Source organism: Daphnia carinata, chromosome 1 (assembly GCF_022539665.2).
Source record: "Daphnia carinata strain CSIRO-1 chromosome 1, CSIRO_AGI_Dcar_HiC_V3, whole genome shotgun sequence".
NCBI classification, from domain to species: Eukaryota; Metazoa; Arthropoda; class Branchiopoda; order Diplostraca; family Daphniidae; genus Daphnia; species Daphnia carinata.
In genome coordinates this window covers 2,759,391-2,784,665 of record NC_081331.1, presented here as the reverse complement: position 1 = coordinate 2,784,665, position 25,275 = coordinate 2,759,391, and the positions used below count along the sequence as shown (strand labels likewise).

Genomic DNA, 25,275 nt, shown 5'->3' with positions numbered 1-25,275 from the left:
TTACTCAGCTTTTGATTGGTGAGGTGAGAATATAGCCTAAGGCACGTGAACACCACGCCCGCGTGTTGTACAACATTTACTGAAAACATTTGAGCATTTGCAGTATTCGCGAACTATTTGGTGAAGCAGAACATGTATTTTGTTGCGTTTCTTCTCATCCTACCAGGTGTTGCTATTGCGCAAAGTTTGGTACTCATAGGTGGAAATCTAAAGGACGACAATGCTGGCATTTGGACAACAATGGTTGAAAAAGCTGTAGGGACTTAAAATGTTTAAAATTTCTTATTTTTGACGATACTAATTTGTTTTGAAAGGGAGGGCCAGGTATAGCTAATATTGGAGTAATTTTGGCGTCCCCAAAAAATGGCGCGGAAGGCGCTAAAGCCGTTGATAACTTCGTCCGGATATATGGAGCTAAAGCAGCTTCCATCATCTCCTTGGAAAAGGCTGATTCTTCATCTCAAGAGGTAGCCGATCGAGTAAGGAGCTACACAGGCATTTTTTTGGTCGATGACTCGGAGAAATCGAATTTGGTTAACGTACTCCGTCCTTCCGGGGTAGATAGTTTGGTATTGAAAGCCATCAAATCTGTCATGAGCAACGGAGGAATGGTAGCAGGAAACAGCGCAATTATGGTATACTATAGAATTCTGTAGGCTTATTTTCGAAAATTTACGTGTATACATTTTTTAAATAGGGAAATTCGGTGGTAACTCACAGTGGCGATTCCATAAATGCCCTAGTACAGGGAACCAAATATCAAAGATCTTTCTCGGGGAAACAGTTTCCACTCGCTTATTGCAAACATGGTGGATTGGGCTTCTTAAATAATTACGTATTGGATAGCCATTTCAGCGATCAAGGACGGGAAATGCGATTGATTCGTACGCTACTCGATTCAAGGGATCTGCCATACATTGGCACACCGAAAGGGCTTGGTGTTGATGAAAATACGGCTTTAGTAATTTCTAATCCGTTGTCTAAACCAGTCGGAAAAGTATGTCTTTATCATGGTTGCATTTGATTTGGAAGTCTCATTTGTCAAATTATTTTTCGTTTAATAATTGTTATTGTTTTTGCTAGGTCATTACTGCCGAAGTATCATTAAGTGGTGTATTTTTCGTTGACGTGTCAACTGTGCCTGCCGAATCTAGTTCTACAGCGACCTATGAAAAAATTCCATTTTCTTTCTTTACTGTAAATGATACCATCGATCTTACTTCAGGTAAACTGTTATATTTTTTGAGATAAGGTTTAAAACAATTCGAAATGGTGATGCATTTATGCTCACTCCTGACTACTGTATCAATAGGAGAGGCCACTTATGCAAGCTGGAAAATCCCAATAGCTGGCGAAGAGTGGTTCGAAGATGCAATTCCATCTTCTGATATTTTTTCTGCTGAGACCCCATCAGAGTGGCGTCAGACAAACCGACGTTTGATTGACTGCAAAGAGGTCAACGTCACATGCACATCTTTGTCTTCTGTGGTTCCTCGTTTCCAGGTGTTTTTCGACCGGTTGGAAGCTATCGGATTTGGAGCAGATATCCCAAATGATCCAAAGAAAACCTACGTAGCTTCTTACCGTAATATGCTGGCTACCATAAAACCTGTCGAAGCTTGATCTAATTAATCAAAAAGAGAAATCTGAATATTTACATTTCGCAACAATAGTTAGTGGGACACGCCGCGAGCAGTTACCTGTTATGGAAATAATTGCATATAATTGTGTGTAGATTTCTACAGTTCATTTACTGTGAATATAACCCAGTTCTGACTGCCTGAAAAAAGGGAATCATGGGATTTGTGACAAAATAAGGGCGAACAAAGGTATTATTAGCATTCGATCTCAATATTTTAACAAAATGTTTGTATTACATAACATACTACCTCCTAATAGCAGTATAAAAATATCGGTGCAGCTAAAGTGTCAGCATGGTGCATTAGCTATGTGAAATGCACATATGTCGTGAGTTCGCCTCCGAGAATATGCTATAAACCTTAACACAGTCCCAGCTCCGTTCTAATAACGACAATGTTAGTGAACGGCGTTCGGCCAATGGCCATCTGTGGAAATTAGTCAGTTAGATACGATAGCATATATTCCAATTGAATGTAGTGCTACGTACACACTGGAACATCTTTTTTCAGTTAATAGGAATAACGTTTTACTGATACGTTATTCTACTCCGAGCTTTATACCCATAGTAGAGTTCGTTTTACTTAAAATACTTATATAGTTCACTAAAGGATTCTTAAAAAGAACAAAATTAATAGCCATTGATTGGTAGCTATTTGTTCTTTCTAATCCCTATTTTCAAATTAATAAATTATAAGTCCAACAATACTAGAAATGAATCATAGAGGATTCTATTTAATCAACCTTAGCAAACCTTTTCAGGTACGGCATACACAGTTTTATGCTTTATTTACGTGAAATCAAATTTTGCATTCTTGATCTATTCAAAGACAGGTGTCACGTATGGCCGGACGCAATCCTTGACAAATACCAACGGCAGGAAAGGTGGATACCCTGGCCCCTGAGGATGAACTGGTCTCTGGTCCGTTCCTTCGTTGATGGTGGGCATAGTGAATGAGTCAAGGATTGGGTCATCAGGAAAATACTCAGTCATGGAGTTTGGCGACGGCAAAGAAACGAAAGGTACATGTGGACGAATCCAATCCTCTGCGGAACTTGAATGTGGAAGAGCAAGTTGATTGACGCGTAAGCGCTTGCCGTTCACGTAGAGTTTGAGATGAATCCGACGACCATTTAGAACTGTTCCATCGCAGCATACTAGAGCTTTTTGAGCGTCTTCAGGATGACGAAAAACTATTTTGGCTTTACCGCACAAGAAGCCTTTGTCATCAAGGTACATACCAACGGATTCTACCGGTCCTGCCATCATCTCAAAATGATCTAGTAGCTCTTCTCCTTTGACGGAATATTGCAGGTTATAAACAAGCAAGCAGTAGTAGTCATCAATTTCACAAGAGATATCGGATGGTAGGAATGTCTTCTCCAAATTACGATCGCCCTTTGGTTTTTCGAGTGAACTAACATCTGACCTACCTTCTGAAAGAGACATATATGTTCCTTCACAGCTGGACTGGTCAAAGTTGGTATCACTTGAAAAATCCCGGGTAACATCATCAGGTAAAAGTCGTCCGCTTGGAACAACTGGCAAGAGGATAATTGAGCCAGGGAACACGATTTGTTCGGGATGAATTTGACGGCCGTCCACAAGGAGTTTGAGAACCATTTGACGACCATCAAACTGTGTTCCGTCGTAGAGTAAGAGGGCTCTGCGGGCGTCCTCTGCGCGGTGGAAAAGAATTTCAGCTTTGCATAGGAAATCGGTGCCCTTGTCCAAGTGCATAGCGAAAAACTCTATCGGCCCTACCAGCTCTTCGAAATAGTTGACGATTTCTTGAGTGGTTGTGGCGTACGATAAGTTGTATACCCATAAGTATTCAGGAGTTTGAATCAAGTCGTAGAATTCGCGAGAAAAAATGGATATTTGGTCTGCCATTTTGGAGTACATTTATATCGCGAGGGCTCTGAAAACTTGATTAATTTTCATATGTTCTTGAAGGCTTATATGGTAATGCATGGTGCCGACTAGAATCGGCAATCACTTTTGCAGTTTAAAAAATTCTTGTTACACATTGGTTACGGTAGTTAATAAAATAGTTTATTATTGCTCCAAAATGATAATATAATTACGCACATATTTCGGTTAATTGAGACGCAAGAGTTTTGTCATAAATTAAATAACAACAGCTTTTGTTGGCTTTTGTTTCTCATAGACATGCGTTCCACTAGCGTTTGCTTCCTGCTTCAACTTAAGGATACATCAAGGTATCTACAGTTCCAATCTATTATGTTATTAAGCGCTTGGGATTTCTTGAAGTTTCACAAAAGGTGATGCACTGCTTTTTATGCTCTGGTAACAAAATGTGATGAGAAAAAGTTGACACAATCTTCATCCTTAATATTTTGCCAAAGCGAACTTGGCAAAATAGAACATGGCAATGCTGTGACAGAAAAGCTCTGCCAGTCTTTTTTTCGCGCCACAATTTCGTTGTCTGCCCAGTTTCCACTGCTGTTCTTGCACAAGCACTACTAGTACAACTTCTTGAACTTGGTAGCCAAAGTTTCTTCGACTTCAGAAGTATGGATGTTGCTGGTGCTCAACAAGTTCAAAATAAAGTAAAGGATGATGTGGGCCAAAGGTGTCAAAAACTTTTCCTGGATTTCTTAGAAGGGTAAGGGTCCATGATTCAGGAGTCGTATGATTTCTACTGTGATTAAAAATCCTTTATTCAACAGTTTTGAAGTTGACAACGAAGTAAAATATTTGGAAAAGGCTAAAGAACTAGTTAAACCAGAACGAAACACTCTCCAAGTAAGCTTTCAGGATGTAGAAAAGTATAATAGCAATTTAGCAGTCACCATAGTAGCAGAATACTACAGGTATTTTTAATTTTACAATAAAAAAGCCCAGAAAAATATAACCTATTTTTCTCTTAGAGTTTACCCTTTTCTCTGTCAAGCAGTCTACAGCTATGTGAGAGACAAGGCAGAATTCAATGTTGAAAAAGAACTTTACATCAGCTTTGTTGATGTTAGTTCAAAATACAAGGTCAGAGATTTGAAGACAGCCAGCATTGGTTCACTGTTTCAGATATCTGGCCAAGTGATTCGAACACATCCAGTTCATCCGGAGTTGGTCAGTGCTACCTTTGTTTGCTTGGATTGTCAAACGGTCATCAAAGATGTGGAACAACAGTTTAAGGTAAAGAGTAAAAAACACATCACAGTTATTCTTCTAAACATAACAATTTGTCTTGCAGTATACACAGCCTTCAATCTGTAGGAATCCAGTGTGCTTTAATAGAAGTAGATTCATGCTAAATGTTAACAAATCCAGGTTTGTGGATTTTCAAAAAGTTCGAATTCAGGAAACCCAAGCCGAATTGCCGCGAGGTTGTATTCCACGAAGGTAGACCCAGTAACGTCACACGTAAAGTTTGAAATGATATATGACCAGTAAATTCTTTAGCGTTGAGGTAATTTTACGAGCCGAAGCCGTGGAAACAGCACAGGCTGGCGATAAATGTGATTTCACGGGAACGCTTATCGTTGTCCCTGACGTCGGATCAATTTCTCTACCTGGTGCACGCGCAGAAAGTTCCTCTCGTAAACCTGGTGAAGGTCCAGAATCCGAAGGTGTCCGTGGACTCAAGGCTTTAGGTGTTCGTGATTTAAACTACCGATTGGCTTTCTTGGCATGCAGTGTTACCCAAAGTAATCCGATGGTAAGACATATGACGATGACTTTACAATTTTCTAAAAACTAACCACGTCTTCATGTTTTCTTATCTAGTTTGGTGGTAAGGACTTGCATCAAGAGGAAATGACAGCTGTAGATATCAAGAATCAAATGTCAGAACAAGATTGGAATCGTATTTACAATATGACCCAAGACGTCAATTTGTATGATAATTTGATTAAAAGTTTGTTTGCCACAATTTACGGCAACGACGAAATCAAACGAGGCATTCTTCTTATGCTTTTTGGTGGTGTGCCGAAGAAAACTGTTGAGCACACCACGTTGCGTGGGGACACAAACGTTTGCATCGTCGGCGACCCCAGTACAGCAAAATCACAATTTCTCAAACAGGTGATTGCTATAATAAACTTTGAATAATTTTGTCTTCATTGTTCTCCTTACACACAGGTCGCCGAATTTACACCCCGAGCCGTTTATACTTCGGGAAAAGCATCCAGTGCGGCTGGTTTGACAGCTGCTGTGGTTCGCGATGAAGAATCTTATGAATTCGTTATCGAAGCGGGCGCTTTGATGTTGGCAGATAATGGTGTTTGTTGCATTGACGAATTCGACAAAATGGATCCTCGCGATCAAGTTGCGATTCACGAAGCCATGGAACAGCAAACCATCTCAATCACTAAGGCAGGAGTCAAAGCAACCCTGAATGCCAGAGCATCGATCTTGGCTGCAGCTAATCCGATTGGTGGCCGATACGACCGCACGAAGTCACTTAAGCAGAACGTGATGATGACCGCGCCTATCATGTCCCGTTTTGATCTCTTCTTTATCTTGGTGGATGAGTGTAACGAAGTCGTAGACTATTCCATCGCTCGCAGTATTGTCGATCTTCACAGGAGGAATGTGGAATCCATCCAGCGTGTGTATCAAACCGAAGATATCCGACGCTACATAACGTTTGCCAGAAAATTCCAACCGAAACTCAGCAAAGAAGCTTCTGAATATCTTGTTAATGCTTACCGTCAGTTGCGTCAACGTGATGGTGGTTCGACGTCATCAGCCTCGAGAATCACTGTACGTCAATTAGAAAGCTTAATCCGCTTATCAGAGGCAATGGCTCGCATGTACTGCGTTAGTTTGGTCACAAAGGAGCACGTCAAAGAAGCATATCGACTACTTAACAAATCCATCATTCGTGTCGAAGAACCTGATATTGATTTGGAAGACGCTGAACAACAAATATTTCAGTTGAGGAAGATGAAACTAATGGCGTGGCTTCCAGTGAAGACACCGATAAACAAACATCTAGTGGTGCAACTTCTGATTCGGCAGTGCAAAAGAAAAAGATTTCCATTACTTTTGAGAGCTACAAGGCGATTTCCAACCTGCTCGTCATGTATTTGCGACGTCAAGAAGCCTTGGATGAGAGTAAGTTGAATTTGTCTTTTTTTTAATTCCCGATTTACCTATTTTATGAAACGTTTTCTTTTCAACAGCCGAAAGTTCACGTAAAAGTGCTCTTATCAATTGGTATTTGAACGAAATCGCCGATGAGATCGAAACGGAACAGGAATTGACTGAACGGAAACTGCTGGTTGAACGTGTAGTCAGTCGCCTTATTTACCAGGTGAATAAAAACAAAAATTCGAATTGACTCAATAACTTATTAATGTATATTTATTTTAATTTAGGATCAAGTTATCATTCCATTGAGCCGAACTGGATTAGCTGGTAAAGAAGAAGTAACGGAAGATGAGGACCCTCTCCTTGTTGTGCATCCCAATTTTGTTCTTGAATAAGTATTCCTTTTCTTTTTTACGTCCACCTGCGCATACATTATATTTACTTAACGATTGAATTTTCATGTGCGTTAATTTAAAAAAAGGAATGACTCATAGAGGTACAAGTCCAGAATGCATTTTAATCAAGAGAATTAATAGCGTATAGACTAGCTTGCACCTGGGAAAAGCTTCGTTGAAAATGATGGTATTATTACTGTTTTTGCTTACACATCACGATACGGCAATTTTCTAGAATATGAAGAAACTAGTACCACTCATCGTCAGCGAAAATCTTTGTGGCTTGGATCCAGCTTTTTTTTTCACTCAAAATGAAAAATAAGTCCTTTCACCCAACTGTTGCGCCAACCAACAACAACGTTTGGTATATTGTATGTTATTGTTTTATTCGGCTAACCGTCTAATTTAGCATGAGCTATTTTTCAGTAGGTAACGAATTAGGGTGATTAAGTATGACCTTATTCGTTCGTTTTGCGAACTTGTTGACCTTCGGCAGAAGTCCAATGAGCCGAAGGGAAAGAACTCGTTCTTGATTGATTCAATTTATTTTTTGAAACAAACTCACAAACCGGTGTAGACATTTTGATTTTAAACAGTGATAGGTTTGGATATTTTCATGTGCACAGTATCTAGAAGAGTTATTATTTTCTAAACTCGAACCTTTTCAGATATTTTCTTTTCCGAAGGTAAGCAGATTGCACCTGAGCTTACAATTTGGCTAACAGTTAGAGCTTGGCCATCAGGTATTTCCAAATGCGTGCTATGCTACTTATCACGGTTCTCGTTTATGATTAGAATTCAGTAGGTACCATCGATAGCATTAGCATTTTAATTGTAGTGACGCCTTTTGTATTTTTATTTTACGGAGATGAAGTTGATTTCGTCGTCAATTTAATTTTATGTCCAATTAGTTTTATGCCCTTGTTTTCCTTACTAGCTGCGCGTGTTTAGACTTAAACCTATTGCCGCCACTAGTGATGGTAATTTAAACATCACATGCTTCGCTCTGAATAGCCGACCTTTTGTGTCTTCTGCGCTGATGTTCTGGAGGCCTTCCGTCGGGTGCCTTGACTAATCTCTCAAATCCGGTTCCACTTGTGACGGCTAGGAACATTGAACTGGTGACCACGAAGGGAATTGTCAAAATTGGTAATCCAGCCTAAACACAAAAGTGCACGTTAACACTTGGATTCCCTTAGAGCATTCTACAGTTGATAAACTTGGTAAGTTTTGTTTCGAAAGTTCATATGATAACTAAAAATTTCTTTACATACCGGTGCCAGTACCAGACCAAATGCGCGCTGAGCAGCCGCTGTGAAGACAATTGCCATGGCCGCATTAAAAACTGATAACAAAGTGGGAATGTAAAAGGTTACTGCAATTGCTCCTGCAGTTAGTGCCGAATTGTAACCCCAAAGACCGGAATAAATTGCGCCATAATTCTCGGTAAGCCCAAGTGCTGCGTACCCAAAATTTGGGTTATTTTGCTATTCATTGGTAATTAAGCAACTTTTGAACTTACCGCAGACTGAAGCTAAAAGGGAACCTCCAAACAGGGCAATCGAAAGCATTGGAGAAAACATAGTTATACCCAGGTACATGATGATTGAACAAGCAATACTTTCAGCCGCGTAAACTTGTCCCATTGATACTAAACTACCACGTAATACCTTTACAATTACATAAAAAATTTGTTTGCTGAATACTCTATATTGTTTGCATGTCGAAATCAGCGTCGTTACTTACCATGATCCAATCGAGCCCTAATCGCGTGATATCTGGTATCGTGCCATTCAGGACTATCACACTTTCATTGGTAGACGCATTCAACTGAAGCATGGTAGCATTTTGCGCTGTCACAGCAGGTGCAAGATGCGTCAGAGCCGAAGGTAGACAGATGAATAGCAAGAGGTCTATGAGATTGAAGGGAACTGTCATCGGCGGAAGTGATGCGCCCTTACACAAATTGGCCATGCCAGAGGTGACTAATGCACTGATAATGCAATTAACCATTATATAATATTGTTTTAACTCGGAATACTGCCAAATAGGACAAATTCACTAGTACCTCATTATTCCGCCGAATCCTATTAAACACCAAGAAAGGTAAGCAGGTCCATTAGTAGCTATCACGATAGGTGGACAAATGCTGGCAGTAACAGTTCCAACTAACACGCCGTTGTAGGTCACCAAACCATTACTGATTAAGTTCCAAGGTTGGTTGAACACCTAAGTATGAATAGTTCGGCTTAGAATTATTGTTTTTTGTTTTTGTCGTCCATTCCTTGAAAGCATAAGAAATGGAAAACAAACTACTTTCCAAGATTATACCCATGCCGTTACAGTTGCTAAGGTAGCAGCTAATAGTCCAGCTGCACAAACGGAAATATCTGCCACACCCAAGCCAATAATAACAAAAAGCCCACTGAAGGTATTATTTGCAAAAACTACCTAGATCAGCAAATTTAAAAATAAATAATTTTATTGAGAGAAAAGTAGTCATTGTGTGAGATTCACTTGAGAGAATCCTCGGAATACACCATCAAGAAGTTTCAGCAGCAGCCACACGGACTTATCTGATTTGCTTTCCAGCCACCTGTGCACCTGGCCAAATTAGGATTAGTTTTCTGCGTAAAGAAACAAGCACTTGAGTACTCACTAGACGACATTCTCCGAAAATCTCGAAAAAAGGGTTCGACTTGGTAACCGCGTCAACCTGGGATAAATTTAAGGTAACGTGCTAGTTACTTTGGAGCCACTAATTTTTTAAGGATTGAAAAGCTAAAAATAGTTGATCCTTATAAATTACTATCGCGAGGCTGTTTGCGCGTCGGTCTTTGCTGGCCATGGTTTCTCGATGAATGTCTTTCTTGATTACTCATTTCTTCGTTTTATCACAAAGCTCTTACCTTGCAAGTTATACAACCAAGTTCTGTTTAGAATCCTTGTCACGCGTTCACCATTAGCAGCTCACGGTTACCTGATATAATCCTCGATCGTGATCACGCGCATTTATCGCTTGGCTTGGTTCTACATTTTTTCTAATAGAAAAATTTGTTTAACTTGACTTTGTTTACCGTATTCGTCGGTAAAATCTAAATTTTAAATGCACGATAGCAATTTCTGATTCAGCTTGTGGAAAAAAAATGACCAATCGAACTTTCAGGAAAGGCATGGTAACCAATACTGTTTGTTGTTATATTTTTTTCCCCTGTTACCTAGTATTACATCCTTCAAGATTGGGAAGCGACTATTCCTTCTTTAAGAAAATGACGCCCTTTTTTGACGTGATTTTTCGTCCACACCTTTCGAAATAAAGTAAAAACTTAAACCTAAGATCATAGAAGTGATGTAGCAGTTCGATTGTAAATGTTTGCTTTAACTGGTGCTTCCGTAGTGAAAAATCCAAGAACCTCGTTCAGAGCATGAGAATGACTAATTTGGATCACCACGGTTCATTGTTCTCTAATTTACATTTAAAATCGAAATTTAGTTAGGCTAAAGAAAACTAGTAATACTAAAACAAACGCTGCTGATGTATATTACAGCCTTTTCCTTTACTCATAATTTGTATAAGCGACTAACTAAATGATCATTTCGCTCAATACTTTATTTTGTTTCAGGATACTACCTGCCAGTTTCTACAATTCCTCGTACGCTGTTCAAAATTTTTCCATACTAGCAGTAAGGAACAAACCAAGTAAGAGAAGTTTTAGTCGTAGTGTCAGAAAAGAAAGCCCAGAAATCGGATTAAAAAGTTCTAGTGACAAAGTCGTCGAAAATTCTCATTCCTTCTCTATTAGCCAGCGTAAAAATTAAAGCACATTCTGCTTCAGGATGCAGCATTTTCCTATTTCTCCATAATCACCTGGCAGACTTAGAGTTATAAAGTAATTATAGAGTTATCGTCTAACTCTATAACTCTGGCAGAGTCTCAGAAACCACGTGACTGTTGACTCTGCTCCAGTTCTGTATGCCCGTGGAGGAAAATAGGCAACAGCGTATTCCCGAAGTTCTGTCTGCTTTGGGCCGTGAAATGTGTCTGCTGATTGTAATGACCGTCCGTAGCCCTACTGTGTACCTAACTAGTGCCGACAAAGTTGTGTAGGTGTGTATTAAAATGACAGTATCGAACAAGCATTGTTTTCCTCTTGTGTTTATGTAAGTGATAAAGCTAGGAACATATTCAGCTAAAATTTAGCTGGAAATACGTTTGGAAAAGCCAAATGTAGATAGGATTCTTCCACACTCTATTACGTGAAAAAAAAACTTTAGAGCTCCGCTTTGTAAGGTTTTTAGATAACCTTGAAACGTATATAACGAACAGCTCACGAATTTGAGCCTGATCAAGTAAAATATTTTCCTTCTAATGAAGTTTAAATCAATAACTTATGATAACATTTTTTTATGAAAACAGAAGTAGCTGCCAATTGATAGGTTTTGAAATGATACGTGCCAGTTGTTTACTATTAACATCCCCTAGCTGCCTGCGCCTGCAGAAAAGCATTGTTCATCGCCATGTGATGAGAGCAGCAGCATCCAAAAAACTTGAAGTCTCTGGGATTGAAGAGATCACAAAGAATAAACCAGTAGTTCTCACAACAGTTACTCAAAGTAACCCCAGTCCAGTAGTCAATCAAGATGTACTACTTGAAATTACCAATGAAAAAACCATTAAAAAAATTGATCCACCTCAGTTGATGACGCCAGCTAAACTGACAAACCATTACAGTTCTCTAGCGAAATTTCGGTTAACCGGTCTTGTCGTATGCTCCGCCGTTACTGGTTATGCTATGGCACCATTACCAACCGACTTCACTACTTTGGGCCTTTGTCTTCTGGGTACAGCTTTGACGTCTGCCTCTGCAAACACGTATTTATTGCTTACGTACAAATACATAATTTGTTCTTTAATATCTATGTATTTCTTCACAGTATTAACCAGTTTTTCGAAGTACCTTTCGACTCGCAAATGGCAAGAACGAGCAACCGTGTATTGGTTCGAGGACTTTTGAGGTAAGGTTTCACATTCCATTGAAATGGGGGAAATTTTTGTAACATTCTGTCTGCGCAGCCCTTTACATGCTGTAACATTTGCGGCTGTGAGCGGTACTACCGGTTTGATAATATTGAACTATGGTGTTAACGGAGTATGTGCGTCGTTGGGTGCTCTCACGTTGGCGTTGTACACATTGGTATATACCCCAATGAAGCGGTCAAGCATAGCCAATACATGGGTAGGGTCTGTAGGTATGGTTTATTGTCCCAATCAATGACCGTGAATCGCATGTAAAGTATAATACTTTTCTCTCTTAGTTGGTGCCCTTCCACCCCTAATGGGTTATGCCGGTTGCACTGGATATCTAGATGCCGGAGCAATGGTGTTGGGAGGAGTGTTATATGCATGGCAGTTTCCTCATTTCAATGCGTTATCTTGGAATCTTAGATCCGATTATTCGCGTGCTGGCTATAGGATGATGGCTGTCACGAATCCAGGTATTGATAAGTTTCGATGCCATTGCAGCCTATATTTAACCAGAAATAATTGTTGCAGATCTCTGCCGGAGAACAACCCTGCGACATACCGCTGCTTTGATAGGAATATGTACGACTGCACCACTTATTGGGTTAACAACGTGGACATTTGCTCTGGACTCTTTGCCTGTAAACTTGTATTTTTTAATTTTAGCGTGGCGTTTTTACCGCCATTCAGATAGCTCTAGTTCTCGGAAACTTTTTCGAATGTCTTTGGCACATTTGCCCATTATTATGATCCTCATGCTCGTACACAAAAAGAGAGAGGACAGTGAAGACTGGCTGCTTAAAACTATTCGTGGTCTTTTTCCTGCCCTTTATCACAGCTGATGCTCCTTACAAGTAGAACTTAATAAAGTTTACTAGTCGGACCAGTGTACATATGCAGTATAACAAAGGAATAAATGACCGATGAAATGAATTCCCCTAAATGAAACTATTTCATTTCCACGGGTTCATACAAAATATATTTCTTTCAAATTTCGAATGGCAAATACTCAAGAAAAGAGTTTTCGTCCTTTAAAGGGGCTCTTTCTTGAAACTTTGACTTCAGGACTAGCCTTTTCCTGGGAGTGTACCGCGTTCAGGTGAGCTTCGAGCGCTGTTTCCGTCAGCTGTGTAAGTTCTTGATTAATGAGGTGAAAATATTTTTTTAAATGTAATTTACTTACCATATTAAGCAACAAATCTGCTTGAATTTTCAGCCAATTGTTTTCTCCTTCCAGTTTGCGGATTAAAGTATTTTGCTTGGTTTTGATTGTGGAAACAGAACTAATTGGAACCCATTTCCCGTCTTCCGAATTGAACTCAAACTGTAGATTTTCTCCAAGATTGAGCTTCACTTTGTCTACGTTAATGCTGAATTCCTCCTCTAACTGTACGGCATCCATATTTCGTCTTAAATTTGAAACGGTGGATGATTTTCTTGCTGGACATTTTTTTGGTTGGAATTTACTACGAAATAGAGGCATGGTAACCTCGCTTTCGTTTTTTTTTAATAATCTTATTGGCACCGCGTTGTTTGAAATCTGGTTTCCAAGGTGATTGTGTAAGGGCTTTTCTTATCAATGTCTCTCATAAAACGGAGGTTGCGTAACCCTATTCTTGAAAGTACCATACGTAAAGTACGCGTATACTCCTTATTATTTCCATTTGATTTCTATTGTGAACCTTCTCTTTTTGTAATTGAAACCGTATCGATACAAGTACTTGCTTACCTCTCTGTTAATCGCTTTCATTAGAAACCAAAAAGAATTTCAGATGAGATAACCGAAACCTGCTTATTCTTATTTCCTGAAAAATCAAAAAGGGGCAACGTTGTTTTAGTTCTTACAACAGAAATTATAACGTCACTGAATAGTTGTACAGAATGCAGCGTGTAATTAAACTAAATCTAATCAACGAAACTAGTTCTGTTTTTCGGCGGTCTTTATCCATCGGTCGAACAGCTAGTTACCAATCTTTCAATGTGCAGGATCAAGAAGATTTCCAGAAAAGAGTTTTAAACGCTTCCACGCCAGTCCTAGTTGACTTTCACGCCAGGTATGTTGCATTAACTTTTTCTTTCGTTTTCTTTTTTAGTAGTTACTTCGTCCTAAGTGCTTTAATGTAATACCAGATGGTGTGGACCATGCAAGACACTAGGACCTAGGCTGGAAGCCTTGGCTGTTGAAAAGTTAGATAAATTTCACCTTGCCAAGGTTGACATTGATAACGTCCCAGAGCTGGCTGAAGAATATAACGTAAGTTGTACTTGGATGCATGTTTGTTATATACATATGTATTGTAGCTTCCGTAACTAAATAAGCATTCTTGTGTACGACCTTACTATTATATGTTGTAGGTCACAGCTGTACCATCAGTCATTGCAATTAAGGGAGGGAAAGTAGAAGGATCATTTGTTGGAGTTTTGGATGATGACAAACTCAGAGCATTTGTCAACAAATTGATTGGAGAATGATCTTTGCTTCTTTTGTATGATGTAGGGGGAAATTACACAGTTTGTATGTCAAATTTGTATATTCCTTAATTCCACATATTATATGTACACAGATCCATCTGCAGGTTTAAGGTAGCCTACAGCAACTAATATCACATCAATAAGGGTCCATACTCCAGCTCCTCCAAAACTGAACAGCTTGCCTATTCCTTCCTAAAAGACAATGAAACATTGTTTTTTTGCATGTGACTGGTTCTCTAGCCAGACTTACCTGCCAATGCCCAAGATAGAATCTATCTGCTCCAAATCCACCTAAAGTGATGCTCAGCAATAGTGTTGTGCTCCACTTGTATCCAGAATGAATTATTAGTTCCAATTCAGATGCTGATGACACAAGAAACTATTACCTTGTATCCAGAAGTCCAGTTGCATCTAATATTTTTAAAAAACATTCTTTGTCCCAAACAAAGAACATTTGATTTTGCAGTGCAGTTGGACCTATACTTTTGAACTGGATTGGCTGCTGAATTGCAGTAGGTGCCTGTTGCATTGCAAGAATGATCTTCTGCTGAAGTTTGGTAACAATACTGACATTTCATTTCTTTATGAAATTTTTTAGAACCCTGTCAATTTTTAAGATTACCATCCATACACACTTATGCATAGCTACTATATCAACTAATACCTTACACGGGTGATCAGTTTCACAAGAGACATTTACAAGTCCACCGTAGATACATGTGAAATTTAAATCACAACGCATGAATTCAACAGGTAATAAGTGACATGAATCGCCAACAGTGGATGAAGAATTCGAAGTTTCCCCTGATATATCTTCTTCGCTGGGCATTTCGGTCGTTTGCTCAGACGGATCCATGTTACTGGAATCGGTAGTGACGTTAATTTCAGTAATTGTATTACATGATTCTTGCAGACAAGCTTCTCCTATTTGGTTAATTGCACTCGAGGTTATCTCATGTGCTTTAATTGGGTTAGGAATGAAGCACAGTATCAAATATGGTAAGAAACGAAATTTAACATTTGCCATGTTTTTTTCTAAAAGCAAATGCTTGTTGGGATACAGTGGCGCTAATGTGTATTGTTACATATCACGACAACATTTGTCAACTTGACAATTAACAAACACTTTCAGTTGAAACATGGGCAAAATAACGTGTTTAGACTTAAAATAACTTTGATAATCTCGCGTACACTTATGTCGTATGGTCATCAGATGGACTCAATGGGAATGGAGTCCTGTTTATGTATGTCGAGGAGTTGAATTTGGTTGCTCACTGCACATTTAAAATGAAAATTTATGTTATTGTAGAAGCAAATGCTACCAAGCCCTATTCCGAAAAAAGAATTTGCTCAATAGTTTTTGCGATATAATTCGCACTAATGGCATTCTTGGTTCGGAATTTGGGAACTTGTTAATTAATCTTACTGAAAATATTGTAATATTTACCTAAAAAAAGAAAATAGACTAACAAAGGAGGTCTGATTTAAAGTTGTCATACATGTCTCATTTCTCATCCACAGATTAAGAAATCGTCGAAGAAATTCCTGCAATTTTCGCCGACGGTCTTCCACAGTTTTTTCTTCGCGATATCCAAATTTTTTTTTGGGTGGAAAGTGAATGTCTGCAGTAAAGGTATATCGCTTCAGCATTTCCTTACGAAATTTATATATTTGAGAATATCTCTTGAAAATGGTCCATTCAGTATCACCTATCCGAATGTAAACCTGAATTTGAAAAGGACAGTTTTATAAGGAACACGAGATATTGGCTACTGAACGGAAAAACCTGGTAGACATGATGAGAATCAACTGTTCCATGAACGAGAAAAGTTGAAGGTATCCAAATATGAATCCATGGACTTTCGGTAGATGATGCCAGGTTACAGATGCTGGTGTTTTCGTCGTTACAGGCAGCATAATCGGAAGGTAAAGGGCCACGTAAATGAACTAGCTCGGTTCTTAAACGATCAGCAAATCTCTCGGCTGCTTTCAAACTACACTGAAGGTGAGAATTAAATTCCATTAATTCGCCATGCATTTCGGCAACCTAAAGAAAAAAGTATATATTTATAAATAATCATGAATACGAAATAAGTTCTTTATTAACTACTTTGCACATACGTTTATGTTTATGTCGATATACCTGAATTAGTTTTTCTTCAAAATGATTAGCTTCTTGGTGGTAGTCGGGAGGTAGAGAAAGAGACGTTGACGTGGTAACCGCGTTGCTGGTAGAATTCTTTAACATCTGAACAGCGCCCATATAGTGCTTCAGTTGTTCCTTAAGAATAGTATTCTCCCTATGGCGCAATTTCATATTAAGGCAATGTTTTATAATGATTTCAAATGTAAACTACCTCGACAACTCCACATTCTGCTGTTCAGCTGTTTTCAAACGATCCTGAAGATCCTGCTTCTCAAGCTGCACGCCATGCAGTTGCAACTGCAGAGATGATTTGGAGTCCTCCAACTGAATTTTCTTTTCGGTGAGATCAAGAAGCATTTGCTTCATTTCTGATAAGTTCATGGTAGAACGCTTTGTTTCGGTCAACTGTGCATCATGTGAGTCTATTGACTTTATGCTTGGGCTGCTTCCTGTATGTTGAAATACTAAGGATGGTGTACTACCGCTCTGTGGAATGGTAATTGCTGCAGTGTTAAACGATTTTGCTGGTTTTTCAACTTCACCATCACTTTCTAGGTCAACAACCCGAACTTTCGATTTCTTTTTTGGTTTAACCTGTTCTTGTTCTGTAATTGCCATCTTAACTGCTTGGGGTTCTGGCCGTAGACTTTGTATCATCAGTTTCTTGGATTCATCGACGAGGTCCAACTCCTTCCGGTCAACTACTAGAGCAAATATCACAGAGCGTAGATCTAGAGTTTGAAAACGTTATTTAACGGATAAGTAAAAATTTTAAATTTTTTGGACCTTTTGCTGAAGTAAGCAGGCATTCTCTTGAGCAGGTATCATTCAATAAAGCTGAAGGTTCATAATAGTTTGAAATGAGATTTTCATCAGAAAAAAGCATCCTGAGGTAGCGATCAAGTGAGTGTTCATTAATAGCTGAACGTAGCCATGCCCTTCCCCTTCCATAGTCTGTAGTGATGTTCTGAATATGATAGTATCTTTCTTGTTCATGTCTTGTTAGATGGTTACGCACAAAGTGCCAAAACACTAGTTTTTAAATAGTGTTTGCAAATATAAGAAAAAAAAAAGACAAATTTTACAATGGTGAAACAAGAAATTAAAGCCCAAATCCTATACCTGGTAAATTTTGATCTGATTGTCCAACAGGGTTCATAACCATGTTTATTCCATTTGATACTAATTCTGTAACATGTCTGCACATAATGAAAAATATAGTATTATTTTCATGCAGCTCTAACAATCTACTTCAAAATACCTAAGGCTGAAACTGTTCACATTTAGGTTGATACTTTTTAGATTCACTCCATTCTTAACTTTCAGACCATCTTGTAGAATGAGTTCAAAGCCATTTATTACTTTTATTACTGACTGCTCAGCCTCTGTTGCTAATACAGTTTTTCCACCAAATTTTTTTTCACAATTCTGAACATTTTCACGAATGGTTTTGATTAGCTCGTTTCTATACTGCATGCTCCCACTTTCGCACATTATGTTTTTTCCCAATAGGTTTGGGAGGGCGGGTTTGTTTACAACAAGAATCACTGGTTCACGAGATCACATTAATTTCTCCAAAACTGGCTGAGGGTCGTTGCCAGCCATGCTATTACTAACAGTACCTTATATTATATGCTGCTAGAGATAACAAGATATTACTACTTTTACCATTAGACAATTTTTTCCACAACGTTTTTGACTGATCTCATGTATACGTCCAATAAAAATGTAAACATGGCAATGGGACGGCACTGGTGGTAGATTACATTTTAGAAATATTATTTATTAGATTATATTTTAGACATTTTATTCTACTTCATTACATGAATTTGAGAAGGCATACCAGATATTTTTTTTTATTTTACGATTATCTTGAAAGAGAAAATTTGTGCATGAACAAGATGGATTTACAGCAGGCTGGTCGCGAGGCAATATGTACTACTTAGTACATAATCGCGCCTACAGTTTTCTTTATGGGGAAAGTGTGTGTTGTCGCCTCTAGGGCTTTGATTTGGTTGCTTTAATGGTTAAACCGTTAAAGTTAAACTAGTTAAACAAAAATGCGTGTAGCGCATGTCTTAATTTTTTTCGAAGCGAATAACATGAATTAGGTTTATATAAATTTATATTTACAATATTATGATAATGTACATAAATACTACAATATAATAAATACACATATATACAGTATATTACAAATTATACATATATATTTATACATACGTACAATTATATTTATATATTTATACATACAATTATAATATATATATTACTATTATATGTATGTACAATAGTTATAGTAATTGAAATAAAGGAATATAAGAGAAACAATTTTTTAATTATTTGTCAGCAAAATTAATTATGATATTCGCTGATTTAATACATAAATAATATAAATATAATATAAATCGATAGCCCTTGGTAAGGGCTATCCATTTTTAGGTAATTGTAATCAATATTTTCAAATCGAAAAAATTTTAAGCGCAAAATGTGTTTTTGTTGTTTTTCGATCTAAGGTTCTAATGGACGCAACCGATAAAAATAAAAAAATAGATGTTACACTTAAACTCTTTCCTTTTCTGAAAATTTAACATAAATTTCATAGAATTAGATAGCTCTTGATAAGAGCTATCGATTGATGCAAAATTTGTCAATTTTAACTGTTTAGTTTCTTCATAAATAATTATTAAAGAATTTCATGATTTTAGAAAGGGGAGGGGGTGTGTGAAAAAGACGAAACTTTGCATTGATTGTTTGATGCTTAATCTTCGTCAAAACAGGAAACCATTATAATATTTTTGTTCCTGGTGATTCCAGGAACAAGTTATTCTAAACGTTTACTTTTAAGCTGCTATATTTAACCCCAAAAATTACGTTTGAAAAAGTTGTTTTTGATAAACCATTATGGCGGCCATTTTTTTACCGCGCCAAGTTCAAATTTTAAAAAGTGTAAATAAGTGTAAAAATATTTAATTATAAGTACATATTTACATTTTGTTTGTGTCTAGAAAATTTCAACATTCCGTCTTGTATTAAAAATTAAGTAAGATAATTTAAACAAATTTATTTCATGGGTTCTCATTTAATTTACAATTTTAGGGTTCTTTTTCCACATATCCGCGTAGAAAACCACGTTTTATCGCGACTTCCGCGTGGAAAAACTCCAAGCAGACAATATTAAAAAAAAAAAAACAATTGACTAACGCCCTGCGCGTTTGTCATTTACCCCATAAGAAAAAGTGCATCTGCAACTATGTACTACTTAGTACATATGTACTGAGACCATGTTGATTTACAGTGTTAATAATTCATCGATAGCAATAGGCTCCGCGTCAATCGGGTAGCTATTTTGGCCATCTGTCAGCTCATTTTGGTTTTCAGTGCGGTTCTCCTAGATCGTTCGGTTTCCGTAGATCGTCCATAGGTAAATAAATCAAGCCGGGACGAGGTTACATAAAAGGGGGAAAAATATGTAATTACTTCTATCATAGCAGGCATAGGGAAGATTTAAGGCTATACGGGGCCGAAACGGTATCATACAGGTTTTTATCATGCATTCACCGAACGTTCAAATCGGGGATGCACCGAGCACCGCATGGCACCTAGCACCGCATCGCACCTAGCACAAAAAAATCCCTGCACCGAATCGACGAAAAAGATTCTAATCTGCGCGGGGCCGAGCCCCATGGTTGCATGAGTTGGCAAATATTCAGGCTTAAAAGTTGGAACTGACAACCTTGTACAGTCCATTCCTCTCCACAGCTCTTTCTTTTTTCTCGAGACCGAGGTAAGATTTCTTTGCCTGTTATCTGCAGTCATCGACGAAACTATATTTTGTACGTGTTCACCATTGGATTTTCTTAGACATAAAATTACTTTTAGTACGCGAAGGTAGTTTGCTGTGTTATTCATCTGTTTTTTTTTGTATCTAATTCGTGTAGGTATCAAGATGGGTCGTCGTCCGGCTCGTTGGTGAGTAACCTCAAATGTGTTCGTCTGTCTTTGTTATATTGCTTTTTTGACATTTATTTTTAAACAGTTACCGGTATTGCAAAAACAAGCCGTACCCCAAGTCACGGTTCTGTCGAGGTGTCCCCGACGCCAAAATTAGGATCTTTGATCTTGGTAGGAAGAAGGCAAGTGTGGAAGATTTCCCTCTGTGCGTCCACTTGGTGTCCGACGAATATGAACAGTTGTCTTCCGAGGCATTGGAAGCTGGTCGTATTTGCGCCAACAAGGTAAGTTGGTCGCTGAAGTTGATTATCTATCAGTTAAATAAAATATCTTTTGTATTTAGTACTTGGTGAAGAACTGTGGTAAGGATGCTTTCCACATCAGAATGCGAGTTCACCCTTTCCATGTCATCCGCATCAACAAAATGTTGAGCTGTGCTGGAGCTGATAGGTATGTTCATTAAAGTTATTTCCTGAATTATGTTCTTATATGATTTTTATATCCAGGCTCCAAACAGGAATGCGTGGTGCCTTTGGTAAACCCCAAGGTACAGTTGCACGAGTACACATTGGTCAACCCATCATGAGCATTCGATCTTCTGACAAGTACAAGGCTGCTGTCATCGAATCGCTCCGCAGAGCCAAATTCAAGTTCCCCGGTCGTCAAAAGGTACTATAGTTTTGTATATATTTGAAGAAAACTAGCTCATCTTTCGTTTGTTAGATTTACGTATCAAAGAAATGGGGATTCACCAAGTTCGAACGTGGCGTTTATGAAACCATGAAAGAAAACGCTCAACTTGAACCTGATGGCGCAAACGTAAAGTACCGCCCAGATCACGGTCCCTTAGCTGCGTGGTATAAATGGCGTACGATTTTCAGCCAACAATAATTTGTTGCCCAATTCATCTTGTTTTTCTATTACCATCCTTGAACTTGTTCAAACAGAATAAACAATGATGAAATCATTTATATCTGTATATTTAAATGGAAATGTTTATAAAGTAGCTTTGGAAAGGCACATTGAAAATTCAAAATTTTCAAATGTTAATGATTCTTCCTGAATACATAGGCCAACATGGATGAAAATTCTCGTTCGGCTTACGAATTCGGTCTTCCAAGGGATAGAGATCAGTCTGCGTCAGAGTTTCGCTGGTTGGTAATGTGCAGTTTGTGATTTCTAACAAAACATCGATGATTTGGGAAACTGTGTGTTCCAAGGTAGGGTCCACGTCAGACAAAGCTTCTGTTTCGTTACGAATGGTAACACTCAACCCATCTTCTGAATTGGCTATCGTTTCCGGCTCGGGCTGCAATTGCAACCATTCGGGTGAATTCTTCAATTGGGGTGCCAAGCAAGGTAAAAGAATAGTCAACTTCAAAATTCTCTCCTTCAGTTTCTGACGCTCAGCAGATAACTGTTCGGCACGCCTACTCAATAGGCCACGCTGCACTTGGTAAAGACTAACGTATTCGCCTGGAAAATTTGATTGTAAAAAATAAGATATTGAATCATTTTCCGCCCTGAAACCTGTTGATAATTTGTTGCAAGTACAACTAACCAATGGTTTCAGTTTCACTTTGAAGCTGTAGAACCAAGTGTTCTAGTTTTTGCTTTTCTTCTGTCAAAGTTGATACAGTAGCTATGGAACGTTCTAGTCGCTGTTCTAATTGACCGAAGTGAAAGAGGAGTTTCTGATGTTCTTCAGCAGGAATCCAGTCACTGTCTCCTTCTAGACATTGTTACATAAAATACAAAATAGCACCAGGTATCTTAAAGAAAGGGTTTTACCATTTTCAGACGAGGAAGGTGAATCTGAACGGTCCTCATTGATTTCTTCGTTGTTACGCCGCTGTTTACGGCTGCCTCGGGCAGGTGCTTGATTCAAATTCCAAATGACACGTTTTTTCAGTTCTGCATTCTGATGCGACAGTGCCTGGATTCTTTCCTGAAAAACAAAATAATTAGTCTTTGAACGAAGTAGTAACCAGAACATGACGCTAAATACGTGAGCTTCCTCTAACTCTTGTCTCCAGTAAATTGTGGCGTTTCGCTGACCAGCCAAATCGTCAACCTGCTGTCTGTAATAATTAAAAACAAGCTTTACAACGTTCCAATCCAGCACCGCTATTAGTAGCCGAACCTTAACTGCACAACCTCCGGCTCCAAAATCAGTAACTTTTCGCTCATTTCCTTATTTTGTCGAGCCATTGTCTGAGATTCCTCCGTGAGCACAAGTTTGTCATTACTCTAAATTGGTTTAACAAATCAATGAATATGGCCCTTTTGACTAAAGAGATAACCAAAGCATATTTTACAAGTTGGATAAAAGCCTTTTCCAGTTCTTCTAGCTGTAGTTTCAGCTGACGATTCTGGGCAATAGCACGGGAGGCTGTAGATTTGTCACTTTGCATAGCCTTTCAAATTTGCAAGAATTTCGTCAAATAACTGGATAAACATAAGCAATGAATGCACGGTACTTGAAGAAGTTTCTCCCTTTCGCCATGATCCTGATTGGTAGTTGCCACGTTCAACTCACTTTGCATGCGATCTATACGGATTTCCAGCTCTTGAATCCGAGATTCCTTCTCCAATGCCAGTTTGACCAGTTCTTCATTATTCAAACTCTGTTGTACAGAAGGTCATTAAAAAACTGAATAAGTAATTAAAGAGGAAAGAATTCAAACCAATTCCGCAATTTGCGTTTTTAACACGACAATTTCTTCATCAAGCTGGGACGCGGATTGTGGAGAGGGAAGAATTTCGCTAGGCGTAGCCAATTCATTCGATGTGCGAGACAAGGGCCCAGTATTTTGTTCCATTTTCAGGGCCACAATTGTCGCCTCGAGCTCTGCCAATTCGTCTTTCTTTGTCTCCAAAGTAGCCTCTACATTCCTTTTCTCAATGGCCAAGGACTCTGCCTACAATCGTTCTTCCACGTTAGTCTTTTATATACTTGTTGATGCTTTGCTTTGAACAATATGCTTTCATCATAAAATACCTGTGAACTAATGGTGCGAATTTGCCCGTTCAGTCGAAGAATGTATTGTTGATACTGTTGCGATAGAACATCTTTTTCTACATTTAGCGTCTTTAACTGCTCCCGTAAATCCACTATTTCTTCTTGTAACTTATCATTTTCTTTTTGCATTTTTTCAAGGCTTTGATCGACCGTCGGGGGCCCTGCATTTTTCAACTAAAAGCAACGTGATAAATAGGTGGTGTCCATAAAAGACGTTTTTGCGATTTACAATGAATAGATTTACCTGTTGCATATTCACGTTGAGCAACTCGATTTGAAGATTTAGTTCATTGATAATGTTTTCTCTGCGATTGAGTTCAGCCGCTTGATTGTTTTGACGCATTTGAAGCTCTTTGAGTTCCTCATTTACTTCATTGTAAAGTTGATCTTTTAAATTTAGTTCTTGACTAACTCTTTCATGATCTTTAGTTAAAGTAGATAAATAAGACTGCAGTTCTGCAGTTTCTTTAGCAGCAGAAGATTGCAGCAATGAAAGAGACATTTTTACGACTTCCAATTCTTTTTCATTGTCAACTTTGACATCTTCTAGTTTTTTTATTTTTTCTTCACTTCGAACATTAGCTAAAACTAGCTCATTTTTTTCTTCTATCAAAATTGAAACGGTATTTTTCAGTTCTTCTTCATGTAAACTTTGAGTTGAAATGGTTTCCAATGCTTGGGTGGATTTTGCTTTTTCTTCTTGTAACAATACTCTCTCCTGGTTTAATTTAAGTTGAAGTTCTTCAACTAAATCTTTTGATTGCATGTAGGATAAAAGAATGTCATTTTTCTCTTTGCTCAAAGTTTCAATGACCTGCTGCAATTCAATATTTCTGGTATTATCATAACTATGTTTCTCTTCTTGCTGGATTTCCAAGCTTGCCTTTGATTCCACAGGTTCATTATGGAGAATGTTAGTTTCTACTGCTGATGACTGATTTACTTCACCTTGCTGGTGCAAGTTTAGCTGGCCACCATTTGGAGTACCTTTCGAACCTCCTTTTTGTTGGAACTGTTTTAACTATTAATGAATTAAGAATACGAGCTTTAGTTTCTACAAGTTATTTTATCGTAAGTAAATCGTGCTTTTTATACTTTTTTTTTCGCTGCGGCGAGCTTTTCTGCCTTGCTGGCATCCATTGCGGTAAACACGGAAATCTTCGGGTATTGTGTCAAAACAAATATTCGGTTATGTTTTCCAAATACCGCTAGATGGCGTTGATGGGGGAGGGGAAATTAAAATGTTTCTTCTTCAGCCTGTAACCGGGTAAATTCAGTTGTCCATGTGACTTTTGTGAATTCACATACTTCTGATACTTGCTGGCTGATGAAACTCTGTTAACATTCACTGTAGAAATTAAGACACGTTGTGTGATTGCCAATGAAGTAACAATGTAGAGATCAACCACAAAATAGTTTATTTGGGATGAAATGCATATCGTGCCGAGAAGTACAGATTTACGACAGTTCCATAATGAGGTTTCGCAATTTGGTGAACCACAAAACTGAACCTTCGAAGAACATCCCCTTTGATACATCCCACGAGACCTACCTTCACTAAACGAT

The 25,275-nt window shown here is 38.3% G+C and overlaps 9 protein-coding genes across 11 annotated transcripts; 5 read left to right on the top strand and 4 right to left on the bottom strand.

The window, feature by feature from the left end:
* Nucleotides 1–96: 96 nt before the first annotated feature.
* On the top strand, nucleotides 97–1,685 carry LOC130691996 (cyanophycinase-like). Its single transcript, XM_057515045.2, has 5 exons — nucleotides 97–255; nucleotides 315–635; nucleotides 698–997; nucleotides 1,084–1,225; nucleotides 1,313–1,685. The coding sequence occupies exons 1-5, from the start codon at nucleotides 133–135 to the stop codon at nucleotides 1,621–1,623; spliced, it is 1,197 nt and encodes a 398-aa protein (XP_057371028.1). The 5' UTR covers nucleotides 97–132; the 3' UTR covers nucleotides 1,624–1,685.
* A 2,394-nt stretch (nucleotides 1,686–4,079) lies between these two features.
* On the top strand, nucleotides 4,080–7,143 carry LOC130691986 (zygotic DNA replication licensing factor mcm6-like). The gene is given in 10 exon segments (XM_057515034.2): nucleotides 4,080–4,268; nucleotides 4,333–4,476; nucleotides 4,534–4,798; nucleotides 4,857–5,005; nucleotides 5,066–5,321; nucleotides 5,390–5,686; nucleotides 5,744–6,539; nucleotides 6,542–6,721; nucleotides 6,790–6,920; nucleotides 6,985–7,143. Coding segments are annotated over 10 exon segments (2,418 nt in total). The 5' UTR covers nucleotides 4,080–4,176; the 3' UTR covers nucleotides 7,093–7,143.
* Nucleotides 7,144–7,848: 705 nt separating this feature from the next.
* LOC130691992 (urea transporter 2-like) lies at nucleotides 7,849–9,975 on the bottom strand. Its single transcript, XM_057515040.2, has 9 exons — nucleotides 9,902–9,975; nucleotides 9,752–9,808; nucleotides 9,610–9,696; nucleotides 9,424–9,543; nucleotides 9,161–9,321; nucleotides 8,839–9,085; nucleotides 8,615–8,762; nucleotides 8,367–8,551; nucleotides 7,849–8,251 (listed from the first exon to the last, which is right to left on the bottom strand). The coding sequence occupies exons 1-9, from the start codon at nucleotides 9,938–9,940 to the stop codon at nucleotides 8,078–8,080; spliced, it is 1,218 nt and encodes a 405-aa protein (XP_057371023.1). The 5' UTR covers nucleotides 9,941–9,975; the 3' UTR covers nucleotides 7,849–8,077.
* A 1,144-nt stretch (nucleotides 9,976–11,119) lies between these two features.
* Nucleotides 11,120–13,048, top strand: LOC130691997 (protoheme IX farnesyltransferase, mitochondrial-like). The gene is made up of 6 exons (XM_057515046.2): nucleotides 11,120–11,442; nucleotides 11,510–11,965; nucleotides 12,028–12,108; nucleotides 12,167–12,342; nucleotides 12,409–12,588; nucleotides 12,647–13,048. Exons 2-6 carry the CDS (start codon nucleotides 11,538–11,540, stop codon nucleotides 12,955–12,957), a joined length of 1,176 nt encoding a protein of 391 aa, XP_057371029.1. The 5' UTR covers nucleotides 11,120–11,442; nucleotides 11,510–11,537; the 3' UTR covers nucleotides 12,958–13,048.
* A 723-nt stretch (nucleotides 13,049–13,771) lies between these two features.
* Nucleotides 13,772–14,640, top strand: LOC130692006 (thioredoxin, mitochondrial-like). Its single transcript, XM_057515058.2, has 3 exons — nucleotides 13,772–14,169; nucleotides 14,246–14,369; nucleotides 14,471–14,640. The coding sequence occupies exons 1-3, from the start codon at nucleotides 13,997–13,999 to the stop codon at nucleotides 14,585–14,587; spliced, it is 414 nt and encodes a 137-aa protein (XP_057371041.1). The 5' UTR covers nucleotides 13,772–13,996; the 3' UTR covers nucleotides 14,588–14,640.
* Nucleotides 14,628–15,622, bottom strand: LOC130692003 (TM2 domain-containing protein almondex-like). Its single transcript, XM_057515055.2, has 4 exons — nucleotides 15,252–15,622; nucleotides 14,974–15,189; nucleotides 14,838–14,912; nucleotides 14,628–14,779 (listed from the first exon to the last, which is right to left on the bottom strand). The coding sequence occupies exons 1-4, from the start codon at nucleotides 15,612–15,614 to the stop codon at nucleotides 14,666–14,668; spliced, it is 768 nt and encodes a 255-aa protein (XP_057371038.1). The 5' UTR covers nucleotides 15,615–15,622; the 3' UTR covers nucleotides 14,628–14,665.
* A 54-nt stretch (nucleotides 15,623–15,676) lies between these two features.
* Nucleotides 15,677–18,457, bottom strand: LOC130691989 (sorting nexin-29-like). 2 transcript variants are annotated; one of them, XM_057515038.2, is made up of 8 exons: nucleotides 17,995–18,457; nucleotides 17,856–17,932; nucleotides 17,520–17,765; nucleotides 16,945–17,434; nucleotides 16,731–16,887; nucleotides 16,374–16,634; nucleotides 16,035–16,312; nucleotides 15,677–15,861 (listed from the first exon to the last, which is right to left on the bottom strand). In XM_057515038.2, the coding sequence occupies exons 1-8, from the start codon at nucleotides 18,225–18,227 to the stop codon at nucleotides 15,828–15,830; spliced, it is 1,776 nt and encodes a 591-aa protein (XP_057371021.1). In that variant the 5' UTR covers nucleotides 18,228–18,457; the 3' UTR covers nucleotides 15,677–15,827. The 2 variants fall into 2 exon arrangements, with proteins under 2 accessions (XP_057371021.1, XP_057371020.1); XM_057515037.2 differs by having other exon boundaries at nucleotides 16,945–17,464; nucleotides 17,995–18,456.
* Nucleotides 18,458–20,435: 1,978 nt separating this feature from the next.
* Nucleotides 20,436–21,658, top strand: LOC130692002 (large ribosomal subunit protein uL16). Of its 2 annotated transcripts, none has more exons than XM_057515051.1 (6): nucleotides 20,436–20,520; nucleotides 20,675–20,705; nucleotides 20,773–20,971; nucleotides 21,031–21,137; nucleotides 21,194–21,356; nucleotides 21,411–21,658. In XM_057515051.1, the coding sequence occupies exons 2-6, from the start codon at nucleotides 20,683–20,685 to the stop codon at nucleotides 21,576–21,578; spliced, it is 660 nt and encodes a 219-aa protein (XP_057371034.1). In that variant the 5' UTR covers nucleotides 20,436–20,520; nucleotides 20,675–20,682; the 3' UTR covers nucleotides 21,579–21,658. The 2 variants fall into 2 exon arrangements, with proteins under 2 accessions (XP_057371034.1, XP_057371035.1); XM_057515052.1 differs by having other exon boundaries at nucleotides 20,484–20,569.
* Nucleotides 21,649–24,923, bottom strand: LOC130691985 (putative leucine-rich repeat-containing protein DDB_G0290503). The gene is made up of 11 exons (XM_057515033.2): nucleotides 24,805–24,923; nucleotides 23,954–24,730; nucleotides 23,689–23,883; nucleotides 23,375–23,608; nucleotides 23,168–23,314; nucleotides 23,006–23,104; nucleotides 22,831–22,937; nucleotides 22,696–22,768; nucleotides 22,479–22,635; nucleotides 22,249–22,419; nucleotides 21,649–22,163 (listed from the first exon to the last, which is right to left on the bottom strand). Exons 1-11 carry the CDS (start codon nucleotides 24,847–24,849, stop codon nucleotides 21,727–21,729), a joined length of 2,442 nt encoding a protein of 813 aa, XP_057371016.1. The 5' UTR covers nucleotides 24,850–24,923; the 3' UTR covers nucleotides 21,649–21,726.
* Nucleotides 24,924–25,275: the final 352 nt, after the last annotated feature.

What these genes read in the sequence shown, in the direction of transcription:
- LOC130691996 (XM_057515045.2), top strand. Translation starts at nt 133, where the DNA reads ATGTATTTTGTTGCGTTTCTTCTCATCCTACCAGGTGTTGCTATTGCG. An exon ending in CAACAATGGTTGAAAAAGCT is followed by an intron (nt 256 to 314) that starts GTAGGGACTTAA and finishes TTGTTTTGAAAG; the next exon opens with GGAGGGCCAGGTATAGCTAA. An exon ending in TACCATCGATCTTACTTCAG is followed by an intron (nt 1,226 to 1,312) that starts GTAAACTGTTAT and finishes CTGTATCAATAG; the next exon opens with GAGAGGCCACTTATGCAAGC.
- LOC130691992 (XM_057515040.2), bottom strand. Translation starts at nt 9,940, where the DNA reads ATGGCCAGCAAAGACCGACGCGCAAACAGCCTCGCGATA. An exon ending in TAGCAACTGTAACGGCATGG is followed by an intron (nt 9,322 to 9,423) that starts GTATAATCTTGG and finishes ATTCATACTTAG; the next exon opens with GTGTTCAACCAACCTTGGAA. An exon ending in GGATTCGGCGGAATAATGAG is followed by an intron (nt 9,086 to 9,160) that starts GTACTAGTGAAT and finishes TTGCATTATCAG; the next exon opens with TGCATTAGTCACCTCTGGCA.
- LOC130691997 (XM_057515046.2), top strand. Translation starts at nt 11,538, where the DNA reads ATGATACGTGCCAGTTGTTTACTATTAACATCCCCTAGCTGCCTGCGC. An exon ending in ACGTCTGCCTCTGCAAACAC is followed by an intron (nt 11,966 to 12,027) that starts GTATTTATTGCT and finishes ATTTCTTCACAG; the next exon opens with TATTAACCAGTTTTTCGAAG. An exon ending in GATGGCTGTCACGAATCCAG is followed by an intron (nt 12,589 to 12,646) that starts GTATTGATAAGT and finishes TAATTGTTGCAG; the next exon opens with ATCTCTGCCGGAGAACAACC.
- LOC130692006 (XM_057515058.2), top strand. Translation starts at nt 13,997, where the DNA reads ATGCAGCGTGTAATTAAACTAAATCTAATCAACGAAACTAGTTCTGTT. An exon ending in CTAGTTGACTTTCACGCCAG is followed by an intron (nt 14,170 to 14,245) that starts GTATGTTGCATT and finishes ATGTAATACCAG; the next exon opens with ATGGTGTGGACCATGCAAGA. An exon ending in AGCTGGCTGAAGAATATAAC is followed by an intron (nt 14,370 to 14,470) that starts GTAAGTTGTACT and finishes TATATGTTGTAG; the next exon opens with GTCACAGCTGTACCATCAGT.
- LOC130692003 (XM_057515055.2), bottom strand. Translation starts at nt 15,614, where the DNA reads ATGGCAAATGTTAAATTTCGTTTCTTACCATATTTGATACTGTGCTTC. An exon ending in ACTGGACTTCTGGATACAAG is followed by an intron (nt 14,913 to 14,973) that starts GTAATAGTTTCT and finishes TCTGGATACAAG; the next exon opens with TGGAGCACAACACTATTGCT. An exon ending in TCTATCTTGGGCATTGGCAG is followed by an intron (nt 14,780 to 14,837) that starts GTAAGTCTGGCT and finishes ATTGTCTTTTAG; the next exon opens with GAAGGAATAGGCAAGCTGTT.
- LOC130691989 (XM_057515037.2), bottom strand. Translation starts at nt 18,227, where the DNA reads ATGTGCGAAAGTGGGAGCATGCAGTATAGAAACGAGCTAATCAAAACC. An exon ending in ATTCTCATCATGTCTACCAG is followed by an intron (nt 16,313 to 16,373) that starts GTTTTTCCGTTC and finishes TTTCAAATTCAG; the next exon opens with GTTTACATTCGGATAGGTGA. An exon ending in AGTCTATTTTCTTTTTTTAG is followed by an intron (nt 15,862 to 16,034) that starts GTAAATATTACA and finishes TTAAATGTGCAG; the next exon opens with TGAGCAACCAAATTCAACTC.
- LOC130692002 (XM_057515051.1), top strand. Translation starts at nt 20,683, where the DNA reads ATGGGTCGTCGTCCGGCTCGTTG. An exon ending in GGTCGTCGTCCGGCTCGTTG is followed by an intron (nt 20,706 to 20,772) that starts GTGAGTAACCTC and finishes ATTTTTAAACAG; the next exon opens with TTACCGGTATTGCAAAAACA. An exon ending in AGTTCCCCGGTCGTCAAAAG is followed by an intron (nt 21,357 to 21,410) that starts GTACTATAGTTT and finishes TTCGTTTGTTAG; the next exon opens with ATTTACGTATCAAAGAAATG.
- LOC130691985 (XM_057515033.2), bottom strand. Translation starts at nt 24,849, where the DNA reads ATGGATGCCAGCAAGGCAGAAAAGCTCGCCGCAGCGAAAAAAAAA. An exon ending in TTCGCACCATTAGTTCACAG is followed by an intron (nt 23,609 to 23,688) that starts GTATTTTATGAT and finishes GAACGATTGTAG; the next exon opens with GCAGAGTCCTTGGCCATTGA. An exon ending in AAACGCAAATTGCGGAATTG is followed by an intron (nt 23,315 to 23,374) that starts GTTTGAATTCTT and finishes TCTGTACAACAG; the next exon opens with AGTTTGAATAATGAAGAACT.